Source organism: Beta vulgaris, chromosome 5 (assembly GCF_026745355.1).
Source record: "Beta vulgaris subsp. vulgaris cultivar EL10 chromosome 5, EL10.2, whole genome shotgun sequence".
NCBI classification, from domain to species: Eukaryota; Viridiplantae; Streptophyta; class Magnoliopsida; order Caryophyllales; family Amaranthaceae; genus Beta; species Beta vulgaris.
The window spans coordinates 66,010,862-66,025,544 of record NC_079206.1 but is presented as its reverse complement, the minus strand read 5'-3'; the positions used below and the strand labels follow the sequence as shown (position 1 = coordinate 66,025,544).

At 36.7% G+C, this 14,683-nt stretch overlaps 2 protein-coding genes across 2 annotated transcripts; one reads left to right on the top strand and one right to left on the bottom strand.

Moving 5' to 3' along the window:
* Window positions 1–466: 466 nt before the first annotated feature.
* Window positions 467–8,256, top strand: LOC104894641 (transcription factor EMB1444). Its single transcript, XM_019249797.3, has 11 exons — window positions 467–1,784; window positions 2,741–2,911; window positions 3,035–3,119; window positions 3,219–3,260; window positions 3,424–3,483; window positions 4,508–4,624; window positions 4,705–5,769; window positions 5,858–5,959; window positions 6,178–6,315; window positions 6,446–6,571; window positions 7,906–8,256. The coding sequence occupies exons 1-11, from the start codon at window positions 1,690–1,692 to the stop codon at window positions 7,984–7,986; spliced, it is 2,082 nt and encodes a 693-aa protein (XP_019105342.2). The 5' UTR covers window positions 467–1,689; the 3' UTR covers window positions 7,987–8,256.
* Window positions 8,257–8,318: 62 nt separating this feature from the next.
* LOC104894642 (1-aminocyclopropane-1-carboxylate oxidase homolog 1) lies at window positions 8,319–10,306 on the bottom strand. The gene is made up of 3 exons (XM_010680924.4): window positions 9,474–10,306; window positions 9,024–9,345; window positions 8,319–8,611 (listed from the first exon to the last, which is right to left on the bottom strand). The coding sequence occupies exons 1-3, from the start codon at window positions 9,992–9,994 to the stop codon at window positions 8,357–8,359; spliced, it is 1,098 nt and encodes a 365-aa protein (XP_010679226.2). The 5' UTR covers window positions 9,995–10,306; the 3' UTR covers window positions 8,319–8,356.
* Window positions 10,307–14,683: the final 4,377 nt, after the last annotated feature.

The following is a 14,683-nucleotide window of genomic DNA, read 5'->3' as shown; positions in this document are numbered from 1 at the left end:
ATACCACATCAAACACAGTACAAAACTTTCTTACCTCAAAAGACAAGACTCCTAAACAATCATATTTACTACAAATCCTCTTTGTCTTAAACTCACTATAATCCAAATTTAATGGGGTAGAAATAGTCAAATACACATCACAAACCATATGATTAAGATAAGGACAAAAGAAAAATAGGTGTGTTATTATTATTATTATTATTATTAGGTAGGTGGGTGTTAAAAAAAACTTTTAGCAAGTAAAATCATGGTTGAAAAAAGCCCCTTTGTGAGATACAAGAGGTGGGTTTTCAAAAGTAAAATTTTAGATATGCAAGAAGAGTGATGGGAGGATAAGAAGCAATTCCTCACCTTAACATCATGTTGTTGGCCATTGTATCACTTCTTATATGACCTACTACTCAATTACTTGTTGGATTTCATTTTTAATAAAAACCCAACAAATTTCCCACTACACTTCAACCAAAAAAATTAAATTTTGCATCAAAAAAAAAAAAAATTTCTTTCATTTCTCATTCTCTCTCTTCATTTGTGGAAGAAAACTTGTAAAATCACTATTGAAGTATAGTAAATAAACTAGTGGGTAATGTTTTGAGAAAAAGACTAATTTTTTTTTTTCTAAAATGCATAAGGTGCGTAGGATAAGGAAGGGAGTTTGTAGTGGTGCATGTGGCGTAGATTAGAGTGTAGCCTTTTACATTGTTCACTCAAAAGCAAAAAGATTAAAGAAAGAAAAAATTGAGTGAAATTCAAAAAGCTACTCTATTTTTTTTTTTATACACACACAAAAAGGAGGTTAAAGATCAAAACTTGGCTCCAAATTTCTCTTCTTTTTACTAAAAAAAAGGGAAAATAAAAAAAAAGGTCACTTTCTCTTTCTACTTTTTGGGAATTCTTCTCTCTCTTAAAGGGTAGAGGTGATGGAATTGATTGATGTTCATAAGATTGAGCTCTTTGCTGAAGAACTTGGTGCAAGAGAAAGAGTTCAGTTTTAAGCTCAGTTAAAAAAGTTCAAAACTTTGAATCAATTTCTACAGATTCAACTTGGTTTGAAACTAAATTAAGCTCCTTTTTTTGTTTATATAGTTTCAATTTCTTTGTTTCACAATTGCAATTGTGTTTGTTGCTCCAATTTTGCATCAATTGTTTCATGGTTTCATATTATCTCAACTAACAATGTCGTCTGATATCAGTTAAACTATACGCATCCTTGAAATTTGGAGTAAAGTTTAGATCTTTTTGGTGATTTTAGTTATACCCATATTGTGTAATTGTGTGTTTTTTGGATTATTGTTCGAGGAAAGTTGTTTTTAGGATGAATTGTGATGTGGGTATGTTTAGTTTTGTGGAATTTTTGTGATTTTTGAGCTTTTTAAGGGTAAATTTGATTGGAAGTGGTAGTAGGGTTTTTAGTATTAGGGTCTTTGTTTACTCAATGGGGAGGGATTGCTTACTGCTACCAACTGTTGGACCGCCAATAAAACGGCGAGCAGGATTAAGAAGGAAACAAGCAGGTAGAGGTTCATATAGGGCAAGTTAGATTAGAGGATTGAGGACAATTAGGTTGGTGATTTTGTGTAGCAAATTGACATTTTAAAACTAACAAAAACCCGAGTTCGTCGGGGTTGCAAGTGTTCTTAGTTTGGGGAAGGGGGGGTTTAGAGTTTGATTTTGCTGGTGAGTGCAAAAATGGCTACTCACTTGCAACAGTTGCTTCAAAGCCTATGTTGGAATACCGAATGGAATTACGCGGTCTTTTGGAAGCTCAAACATCGTGCTCGAATGTAAGTTTGCCCTTTCTCAGCTTGATGTTGATGACTTGATGTTGTGCTTACTAGTTTACTCCTTTATTGATGTTTGAGTATTACTTCTGTTTTATTACTTTTGCAAACTTGATTGACTGTTCAAGAGTTGGATTTGTAGGAAGCAGTAGTGAATGTTTTAGGTGGTAGTTAATATATGATCACACACTATTACCTTAAGACTTTCCGGCAATATGTGGTTGGTAAAAGTAGGGAATAATCGGTGTACTTCTTCAACTTCAACTTTGACAATAAATGGGTTAAGCTTACCAAAGAATGGAAAGTCTTGTTTAAGAGTTGTCATTTAATTTGGATCTCTGTTGCCAGTTTGATTTGGTTACATGTAAGTGTATTTTAAACATTTGACAAACTAGTTACACATCTCTAATGAGTTATTTGTGACATAATTGCGAATGTCATTTGTAGGACTTTTATTTTCACACATCTTGAAGTGTTACGATTTCACAAGTATTATAAAGTCATTGGTATAAACCCTATTTTGACGAAAAAAGGTCATTGTCTTTCTAGGTTCAACCCTAAGTCTTTGGTGTGAAAGTCACAGAAGAAAGTCTTGTTTGGGAACTGTCACTTTTTTGGTTGGATTTTGTTGCCCGTTTGATTTTCTTTTTTGATTTTGTACATGCATGTTTATATTGGGTATTTGAAAAACTCGTTGACATCCCTAATGAATTTTTTTTTGTGAAACTAATTCTTGGAGTGTTACAAATCCATAATTCAAAAGTCATTAATTTAACTGTAAAATTGGCGTTTCTGGTTTTGTTTAGATTAGTGAGGCCTCCTCTTGATATCCTTCCCCTTTCCCTTTCTCCCATGAATGCTAAGTCACACCCATTTTCACAATAGTCCAAGACTCCGAATTGTATCTATACAGGATGCCATCTTTGTGTATTAATGCCTTTCTGTGAAACTTATTTCAGGGTACTGACTTGGGAAGATGCTTTCTACAATAATCAAATTAAAGTGGATCCTTCAGTGAGTAAAAGCTTTGGTGAAGCACTTGAAAGCTTGCATGATGATCATGTTGCAAATGATCCTCTTGGTATGGCTGTGGCAAAGATGTCTTACCACGTATATTCTCTCGGGGAAGGGTAAGTTTTGCTAGATTCAACTCTTTGCAATGTTTCTCCTCATTGGTCCAATCAATGTTTCTTTATAAGGGTGTGTTCTTGTGAATTTTTGTGGAAGTTTATTTGATGTAATTGCTTGAACAGGATTGTTGGCCAGGTGGCTGTTACAGGGAAGCATCGTTGGATTTTTGCTGGTGAACAAACAGTGACTTCCTGCTCACCACTGGAGGTGCGTTGCCATTCATCAATGGTTGTTTAGCTTCATAAGCTTGTTTACTATATGTATATCCACTTATTTCCTTACGTATCTGTTATATCTGCCTCGCAGCTCTGTGATGGATGGCAAGCTCAGTTTGCAGCTGGAATCAAGGTATGGCTCTTCTCAAAGCTTTACTATAAATTTTTCATAAGTGTTTGTATTTTTGGAAAGAACTTGCTTCTTTGAGCAACAGTCAATGATATTGTAGTTTACGCATAAGTTTTACCTACCTGGATCAAAACTTTTGCTGATTGTGAACTTCATTTTTCTGCAGACTATTGTTGTAGCAGCTGTTGTTCCATATGGAGTTGTACAGCTTGGCTCCCTAAACAAAGTGAGTATCTTAATGAACTATACTTTTTGTCCTTTCACTTCAATATATTTTTTTTTTCCCCTAAAGCTTTGTAGTTTGAAAATCTGTCATGTTTTTGTTTTGATTCTAAAAAATGGTTGCAATTTTTAAATCTCGGGTGCATGCTCTTAAGTTATACTTGATTTCTGCAGTAGTTTAGGCAATTGGAAAGGATGTAGACTAGGACTAGAATCTAGACTAATGAAATCATAAATCTTGTATCTCATCATATTAACACACTATGCTGGGGAAACCTTCCTTGCTCCGCTGGTTTACCCTTGATAGGTGCACTTGAACCTATAAGGGCAACGGTTGTTGCTTTGGTAAAGCCAGTACTTCTCTTTCTATATTACAAAAAAAATACTTACAATTATTGTGGGATATACTTGGGTTGTTTCAGATGAAATGGGTCTTGGTGAATTTGATTCACTCTTCTTCCTATATTGTACTCATCAATCTTTACATGCTTCATGTCAACTGTTTCGATGTCATCATGTTTATGTTAAGAAGCTTTCTTAATACGGAAGATGCTATAATAAATGAAATGTGATTGGAACAAGGCTTGCAGCATATTAAGAACAAAATTTACCAAAAATATTATGGTTATTTATAATAGTTGCAGTTCAAATGAGAGGGTTTTGATCTCACAGGAAGGGCGAGAGACCATGCAACCTAGTGCAGTTTGATTTATATCATTGTCTAATTTATGTGCTCTCTAAATTTGTTAAGATAGAATTATTTGCTAGACTATCAAACTATCATGGATGTTTATAATTGTCACAGTTCAAAAGTAAGGGTTTTGGTCTCACAAGGAGGTGAGAGGCCATGCTAACTGGTGCAAGTTTGATTCAAATCATTGTCTAAATTGTTTGATCTCTAAATTTGTTAAGACTCATATCATTGTCTAAGTATGTGATCTGTAAATTTGTTAAGATAAAGATATCTGCTAGACCACTTCATGCATAACATTGTATGTCTTTCTAATTTTTTGTTTGCTTTGTTGTAGGTCAATGAAAATTTGCAGTTGTTGACTCATATTAGATATGTATTTTCTTCTCTTCAAGAGTCAGCATGCCATATCCAGACTCCAATTCAAAGCAGTCTGCAGAACGTGTTGCAGATGGTATGAGACTCTCTTGCCTCTTTTCCATTCGGAGTATTTTTTCTGTTCACACATCTTGAACTTAGCTATCTTCTTTACAGTCAGATATACCGGCGAGAAATTTTACTCCAGATGCTCTTCAGGAGTGTCTACTTGATCTTGGTAAAACTATAAATAAGGAGAACACTTCTTCCAGTTCTCTTGATTTTCAACCTCCCAAGATACAGTTTGCTGATTCTTTTGGGGCTCCATTTCACGGTGTGCATCTCAGCGACGCAGCGGAATTGATGAAGAAAAATAAATTTGTTCAATCAGTATCTGAAAGTCAGCAATCTACTGATCTGCTCCATGGCACCAATTGTGGAAGTAACAGTTATAAGATCCAAAATGGAGTTACTAGTTCTGGACAGAAAATTTGTGCATCCTCAAAAAGTTGCTTGACGGATAATAGCACTATATATGATGTTAAACTATATCCTTCTGAAGGAAAAGTTCAAAAAGTTGTAGCTTCAGATTCCTTGGGGAAACAGAAGGTGGAAAATAAAATAAAGAATCAACCAGAGTTCAGCTGTTTGGATGCTCTAGGCAACTTAACTTCATCTGTCATGTACTCTGCTGGAACTGAGCTGCATGAAGCGTTAGGACCTGGTTTTCTGAAACAGTGCTACCCTTGGTCTTGGGAGTCCGAAAATCCTGAAGAAAGGCCTGCTTCTCAGATGCCAGAAGCAATGGAAAGCAGCCTACTTACAACAGATTCTGGGACAGATCATCTTCTAGAAGCCGTCGTAGCTAATTTTTGCCGCAACGATGCCACTTTTAAGAGTGCAAAGTCGCTTTCTACATCCGAATCTATGCTAACCACTGAAAAAATGCCGGAGCCATCTATTAACACTAGCCATACGATTGGTTCATCCTCGTATTACTCAATCGGCTGCTCATCACTTCTAGAAGAAAGTACACAGAACTGCTCAAACTCTCCTGAATCCGGCAGCATTAGGTCTTCAACTAGTTCATACAGAGAACCATTGGCAAGGACAATTGAACCGGGTAAGGGTAACAAGAAGAGAGCAAGACCTGGTGAAAGTTCTCGTCCTCGGCCTAGAGATAGACAGCTTATTCAAGACCGCATCAAAGAGCTCCGGGATCTTGTTCCCAATGGGTCGAAGGTATGTCTCCTTCAGTGCAGTTGTGAAAAATGGTGCTCTTCAGATGGTTTTTCAATATATCTTGACATGTTCTGTCATAATTGTGCAGTGTAGCATTGATTCACTGCTGGAGCGGACTATCAAGCATATGGTTTTCATGCAGAGTGTGACTAAGCATGCTGACAAGCTCAGTAACTGTGTTAAATCTCGGGTAAGAACAAGCTAACATAGACTCCTGAGTGTAAAATTTCCTCCCATGTAATCATTTTGAACATCCATTAACTCAAGTAATTGCTTACTGTAAACTGAAGATACTGTTTTGCATACATAATCAACCTAATTCCTGCATTAAGAGATTTTGGTGGTGTTGAAATGCCAATTTTATAAATTGAATGAATTGAACTTTACACCATAAATTTGAACATGTAGGGTTGCAGTAATGAAATGGGAGTTCTAGGATCTGGTTATGAGCAAGGTTCAAGCTGGGCTGTGGAGGTTGGAGGTCATATGAAAATTTGCCCAATTTTAGTTGAAAATCTCAACATGAATGGGCAAATGTTAATAGAGGTATGCGTGTATATCACCTTACTTTCCTCAAGGAAAGAGTTACTTGATGTCGTGTCAGGAGCCATACATTTGAGAAGCTCACCTTTCAGATTTTTTCTTGTCCCTAATGTTTTACATCTTGTTTATACAGATGTTATGTGAGGATTGTGACCATTTTCTGGAGATAGCAGAAGCTATCAGGAGCGTAGGCCTGACTATTCTGAAAGGCATGACTGACAATCATGCAGATAAAACATGGATGCGTTTTGTAGTTGAGGTAAAATCTGAAGATGATAATTACCACTGTTGATATCTAATTTATGTCAGGTGCCTATAGTTTGGATTTTTCCATCTTTTCAGGAACAAGATGAAAAATAATTTCATTGCTCAAATAATATTTGTACAACTAAACCGAGGCATCCCAAAGGAAAATATCACACATGCAACCCAGGCCTAAACTTTAAGCTTTCACATGATTGCCTAACAGCATGATTTACATTATTGTAGTTGTGATTGTGTAGGTCACTTTGTATCTGTTTCTGACTATCTTGTTCAAACGACGTTGATACTGTTTGCACCTTTGTTCATATATGCTTAAAATACTTGCATAGTTGCATCTTTAACAATTTTATGTTCAACAATTCTCTCTGCGGATGCGTTAACTTGGACACAAATCCACTTGCTTTTGCCTCTGGCCTGACAAAAGATTATTTATTTTCTGTCATGAAGTTGCTCTCATGATCATTTATACCTCGTTTTTGTTTAGAATTTGACTGAGTAGAAATTATGGAGAAGTGAATATGCGTAAAATTAGAAAAAGTTAAAATTAACTATCTGTCTTGCAATTGCTCTTGTGATTATTAATATCCCGTTTCCTTTTAGAATTAGATTGAGTAAAATTATAAAGAATAGTTTAAAATTAACATTTTTTCTTGGAATTGCTCTTGTGATTATTTATACCCCGTTTCCGAATACAATTAGATTGAGTAGAACTATGGAGAAGTGAAAAGGTGTAAAATTAGAAATAGTTTAAAATTAGAAAAAGTGATTATTCGTAAGTTCTATTGGTTTTATACTATGAAAGCACGGACACCTCTGTGACACCTAGGTTTCCTCCATTTTTAGAAAATTTCCGTTGTGGAAACCCCAGCCATGAGCCATATTTGAGCTAGTGAAGCCCTCAAATGGCTGGAACCTGGGGGAATCCCTGGTTCGGAAACCCTAGTCGTTTCTGTGCTACATAGGTGTTGTTTCCCTTTTCTATTGCAAAACTGTGGAGAATTCTGTGGGCTAAAACTATGAAGATGTTTACACAGCCTTGTATAATTCTGATATCTTAGTTTTATAGCCGAAACATGGAATAACTATGTATGATTAATTTAAAGTAGTTTTACTGCTTGTACACTTGAAATTATGCCAATAGGTTTGTTTGGGGCTTGCATTATCTGGTGAATAATGCTTGTAATTCTGCATAATATGTCTTGTATTTATACATATGAGAAGTAGTGATGTCTTTTTGTATGAAAACTCTAATATAACACCTTCGGATGAAGCAAATTTCTACGTTGGTGTTGCATTTGCTAATTTAGTTTTAAATGTACAACATTGCAGAGCCAGAGCAACAGAAACTTGCATAGGATGGATGTGTTGTGGTCACTTGTCCAGCTGCTGCAATCCAAATCTACTCTGTGACATCTGTTGCAAGTTTGGTATCAGAAATTTCAATGTTGATGCTTTTTTAAAAGTTCTGTGAGTTTTTCTTGTGATGTTTGACGACCACTTGTTAAGAGTTTGTGTTTTCGTCTTTTGGGTTTTTATGCTCCCTTCCAAGTATAAATAGTGTCAGAAAAGAAACCCTGAAAAACTAAAGAAATGAGTGGTTTCTGCTTAATTTTGGAGTGATTTTCTTCGAGTTGTAAACTTTCTACTTGTTAATGAATCTAATGCGTGCAAGTTGATGTCTTTGCTCTTCTATCGATGCACCTTCTTTTTATGAGAAATCTACTGTTATTTGATGAGAAATATAACAAGAAGCAATTAAATTACTGATGTAAGATTGAGTTCATGACAACTCAAAATGGGGAAGGGCTGACTGGCCGTCTAATCCTTTGGTCCTATAATAAGCTAGATATTCGTTGGCGCTCGTTCCCCTGTACAAGGGTGGATTATTCTCTGATAGAAACTCTTCTAGCGGCCTGTATATTTCATATTTCTTCTTGGTGCTCGGATAGAAGAAACACGCAGCTGATACCCTTGGACAGTTATGCCCTAAACGTACTCTGTGCTCAACGCTTCTGAACTTTGCATTTGTGATCAACTGCATTGGTTAAGAACATACGAAAACTTAAGACTGCATTCCAGATTTCCAGTTATGATTTATAGAGAAAGAGAAGCAGAGAAGTCAAACAGCTGAATGAACTGGTATAACACAAATGACCTCTTTTGTTACATAGGAAGGAAAAATAGCTCTGGGTCACAGGCTGTATATCAGCCCATGTTACTTGGACTCTGATACTTGTACCAGACACGGGAATGTTTGAAGTGTCTGGCTCGGCCAAAATATGCAGAATCTTCATGATTTTGTGTCGAAGTGTTGAGCAATCGACACTGGTATTGAGGTAAAATGAAAAGTCCGAGTAACACAGGGATCAAGAGTGTTTAAAAGATAAACCGACATAAATCAAATGTGTTCGAAGATCTGGATTCCAGTGATGGAGAGTAAATGTTACCTGCATTAAATCTCCGATATGGATTACCAAAGCTCCTGGCCTAGGATGGATATCGATCCATTGATCTTGGTGGAAGACTTGGAGGCCACCAGTGCTGTCTTGCAGGAGAACCGTCATGAAAGATGGATCACAATGCTTCGTTGCACCTAAGGTTAGGTGTGGTTCTGGGCATGCAGGATAGTAGTGGCACACCAAGTTTGCAGTTTCCATGCATTCAATCTTGGCTAAGTGTTCCTTTTCAAGACCTAAAGCCACTGACAGTACTTCAGAGAGCTTTTTCTTGAGATTTAGTGTGTTTCCCATGTACTTAGTTATTGCTTCCCTGCAGAAGTGCACAATAACAGTATAAGCTATTCTGTTTCCTGAATACCTAGTTTGCAGCTATGTTATATAAACTAAACATATGTGTTACATATAATATGGCAAGCAAAGAGAAAGAGGCACTATGACCTGCATATAAGAGGAACTTCTTCAGGGTTGAGATCACCATCCTGGTACTCACAACTTATTGAATCCCTCCAATTAGCAGCTCTTGCTACCAATAGATCTCCATTACTATAGTACCTCACCTTGTGGTTGAAATCACGTGTGTAGAACCTAGTTTTTTCGTGTGTAGGTTGTTCGTGAAACCTTCGGATCCCCTCCAACAATTCCTCCATGACTTTTACAGGGATCCCATGGTTAACAAGCTGGAAGAATCCCCATGTTTGACAAGCCTCGCGTATTTCCTTCACTACCTCCGAACTTCCCTTACATCCATCATCACCAAAATCTATCACTGGAAACTCAACCGAAAGGCTAGAACCATCTCTTGGTGAAAGGTTTTCCGGTGGTTGAATGAAGAAACGAGGTATACTCGATATACCGGAGTCCAGGAGCCCTTTAACTCCGGCCTTCGTTTGTTCAAATTCTTTAACCTCTTTCGCTCGGTCATAATGGAATTCATGGTTGGAAATGGCTGCCTTTGCCATGGGAAATGAGTTTGGTAAAGACAATCTAGGAACCTCTTAGTGTTATAAGAGTAGTAGAAGACAAAGGCTACCTCTTAACCTTGGATTGTGAAACTATCAGAGTTGAAGAAGTAAAAATATTTTGGACAAAAGAACAAAAGAAGAGATGAGGTACCCACTTTGTCCCCTTTTCTTCTTTAGCAGCAATCTTCAACAAACACTACCATCCTATTATATAAGTAAGAAACAAATGCGCATCTGTTCCCAAAGTGCTTATTATGTAATCTGTATAGTGTATAGTTTACACAATCTATTTTTTCTGTTTAAATTTCACAAACTTCGACTACATTTTTTAATAATATTTAGACAAATGAACATAACTATACGTGATCTTTCAGAATTCGTCTTAATACGTATCATAAACTGTGAAACTCAAACTGCGTAAACTAATATGAAACAGAGTCACAAAGGGAACAATGATTTTAACACTATGGATATGGACCTATATATTATATACAATGAACATATTGGCGTTAAATAGAGGTAGGTGTAGTTGGCTGTCATGCAAGCCGAAATAAGCTAAAGTTACTAGTTGCTCTAATGAGGAAACAGATAAAAGTGTGTGATTACAAGTCTTTTCAGCAGTTTGTGTACACCTTTGTGTAATTTGCATGTGATATGCCCAAGATTTTGAGGGTTCATTTGATCAATTTTTTTGTTTCTTTGTGTTTCTTTTCAAAATTTGGACATTTCTGGGGGCAAGAACCATTATCTAGAAACATGAATAGAAACCGAAATTGTTGCAATTGAGGTCGGTCACACTCACAACAAAGGAAAAAGATATGTGTATAGATATGATAAGCTTATGGGAAATTGACAAATTTAATGACTAGGAAATTGATAGGTATTGTATGAAGGGTTACAAATTTACAATAATCTATTATATGAGACAAAAATAACTTTGTCTTTTATGTTTAGGGATAACTTTAAATACCTTTTGAAGGACGACACAATATTATTAGTATCTTTTCAAATTGAGATGTCTTGACATTATGTGAAATATTTGTATCTATTTGGCTTAAATTTAACTTATGTGCTTGTTGGTCTTAAACTTAATCTACTAGATCTTTTATTAATTAGAGTTGCGCATGACTCATGTCAATCCACTTGATGAGTCAGATGGTTCGGGCTTAACACTAGAGAAACAAAACTATATCATACTAAGCTCCAAGGGGGTCTATGCATGGCTTTACGCACGTATCATACCGCATTTGTTAGCCTCTTTAAGAATTTTTTGTGGTTTAGAATGAAATAGTCTTCTTGTCATGCTCGTACTAGGAGGATGCCCATAATCTTTTATGAGATAAGAATGAATTTTTCTTTTATGTTTAGAGATAACTCTAAATGTTTTTTAAAGGACGAGATAGTATTATTGAAATCTTTTCAAATTAAGATGTTTTGACATTTACTTATATGAACTATCAATATATATTTGCCTCAAACCTGACTTCCGTGCTTATTAGCCCTAAACTTAATCTACTAGATCTTTTATTAATTAGAGTTATGCATGACTCATGTCGCATCGATCAACCTAATGAGTCAGGCGCTTCAGGTCTAACACTAAACAAGAAAACTATATCGTACTAAGCTCAGAGGGGTCTATGTGTAGCTTTACACAAATGTCATACCGCGCATATTAGCCTCTTTAAGAATTCTAGGTTTTTTGGTTGTTTAGGATGAAAGGGTCATCTTGTCGTGCTCGTACTAGCAGCTAGGAGCTCAAAAAATTTCGAAAATGATGCATGTACACAACCCACTATCGTGCATTTCGTGTCGAGCTAGGTCTATTATTTGTAGATTAAATTTTGGTGGCCCATATTAGCTTTATAGAAGTATTTAAATTATACTTTCTGTGTTCCACTATTATTGCAACATCACACATACTTTAGCATATTTTTTACGGTTTTTTCAGCAAGTACTCCCGAGTTTTCAAAAAATTCACCTGCTACCCTCCAAGTTTTCAAAATACACGTGGTACCCCTAAGTTTCAAACTAATACATCCATATACCCTTAATAACTAACAGCGTTAACCGTCAGTCTTAACCCTTACTAAACCTAACTAAATCTAACCCTAACCCCTAATTTTAAACCTTAATCTTAACTCCTAATATTAAATCCTAATCCTAACCCCACTACCACCCAACCACCACCCCCTCCCCTCCACCCACCCATCATACCCCCTACAGCCCCACGCCCCACCGCAACCACCACCCCATCGCACCCCCCCTCTCCCTCCCCCACCCCGTTAACCTTGCCAGCCCCCCTCCCCCACCCATTCAATTTCTCCCCACCACCACCGCTAACCCACACCACCACTGCACGCACCACCTTCGCATCGCCCAGCCACCTAGCACCCCTCTTTCCCTCGCTCTCTTCTTGGCACGATTCTGCGGTGCCCAGCCGCCCACCACCTCTGCAGTGCCCCCTCGAACTACTGACGTGCCCGTGCGTCTCTTCCCTAAAATCGAATGGGTGAGGGGCCTGCTAGGCGACGCAGGGGTAGGGGAGGGGGTGGAGGAGGGAGCGTCGCGGGGGTGGGGGTGGAGGAGGGGGCATCGCAGGGGTGGGGGTGGAGGAGGGGGCGTCGCGGGGGTGGGGGAGGCTACGAGAGGTGTAGGGAGGGTGGGGGATAGGGGCAGGGGTGGTGGGAGGGTGGAGGGAGAGGTGGTTAGGTTTAGGGTTAGGGCTAAGGGTTAGGGTTGGGGTTAGGGTTAGTGGTTAATTACGTTGAAATCTAGAAAATTAAGGTTAATGACTAATGGTGGTTAATATCGTTAGTCATTAAGGGTATCTGAGTGTATTAGTAAATTTAGGGGTACCCTGTGTATTTTGAGAACTTGAAGGATATCAGGTGAATTTTATAAAAACTCAGGGATACTTGGTGAAAAAACCGCATTTTTAAAGTAAGACATGTAAAAAGAGAGATATAGAGATATACAAAGTGGATTTCAACTGATAGAAAAAAGATAGAGAGAATATATTTCTAAGTAAGAAAAATATTGCAAATAATTTAAAACTTTCATATAAGTGAAATATGTCAAATATAGAGTGGAAGAAGTACACACTTATGGCATTGAGCGCATATTAATTCTTTGCAATAGAGAAACAAGAGAAAAACTTTGTTTACCAATCAAGTAATCTATCCACTAGAGATAAACATTAATAATCACTAGAGTCCAACTCGGTAGAATTAATTATTTTTTAATTGTCTATTTCTAATTAGTAATCTTCATAGTAGTAGATTAGACCTGATCAGCTCCAGTTTGGCCCAATGTTTGGGCGGGGTGGGGCTTTTTTTGGCCCGCGATCGGGCCCGAGCCGATTTTTTGCTTTGGGTTGGGCTTTGGGCAAGCCAAAAATGACTTCTTAGTCTATTTTTGACCCGGCCTGATTTTAGTTCGAATTAGCAACCTTTAGGCACAAAATTTTGGCCCAATCAATGGACAATTTTTTTAGGTGTAACCCGGTCCATGATCACCTCTAAGGTAGATGTAGCGATTTTCGAAAAATATAGGACACATATTGGGACGTGTCCGACACATTAGGGTGTGTCTAAACTCATATATTGGTGTCTAATATGCGCCGAGCACACGACATTCATTCATATGAAGTGTCCGTACATTCCATAAGCTTAAAGAAGTATATCTGCAACGATAGTCGTTCAGTTGACAAATTAATCAAATGAAATAAGCCGAAAATGAACCAGTATATTTTCAAGAATATATGCAAAGGTTAAATTATTTACAATATCCTCTCTTGCTTTAATACCCAAAAATCTAAGAAGATTTTTCATATTTTCTGAAGCTAATTCATATAATAAACTTTAGGATAAAATTCTTTATCCAAGTGTCATTTGACACTAAAGCGTATCGGATCAGTTCAAAGGGCACTTGTTGACTTGGTTTGCAAAAGAATAATGAGTATTTTTTTAGCAACAAAGAAAAGTTCCTATCATGCTTTTTCTCCTTTTTTTTTTAAAAAAAAAAAGTAATTTTTAGGTTCGGATTATGACTCGAGAATAAATATAATTTTCATATATTAATATATTACTTTAAAATTATAACATCAAACATTACTTGATTTAGTGATTAAGGCTTTAAGGTTTAGTTAATTTTCATTCTTTCTTGTATTTTCTAATTTTTTTTTTATTATATGTGAAGTAAAACACTCTAAGTCTCTAAGGAATAGTGTTACCTGACACATTTCCTTGTTTAAGAGCGTCTTTTAATATATTAGTATAGATAGATAAGTTTACAAGGACAACTAAATTTTATGCATAGAAGTATCGAAAGCCAACGACGAGCTAATACAAGAAAGAAAATTAACTAATTAACTAAACTTTTCTATCAATAACGATCAAGGCAAACAATGAGCTCGCTCATGAACAATCTTATTGCCATTTCTACGAATAAAGCTCCAACAAGTACTTTCTAACATACTAAGTACTAGCATGAAACTAATACAATACATTAGTGCCCTCCAATGACACCATCATCCCTAACATATGTTAATGTTACCATCGCTTCGTTTTCCTTCGCAACCATGGATCATTGACATTATATATACAAACATATGTTGTGCATGTATTCGTCATACAATTCATGATATATAACCCCAAGATTATGATACAAAACCTATTCTTCTTTTTA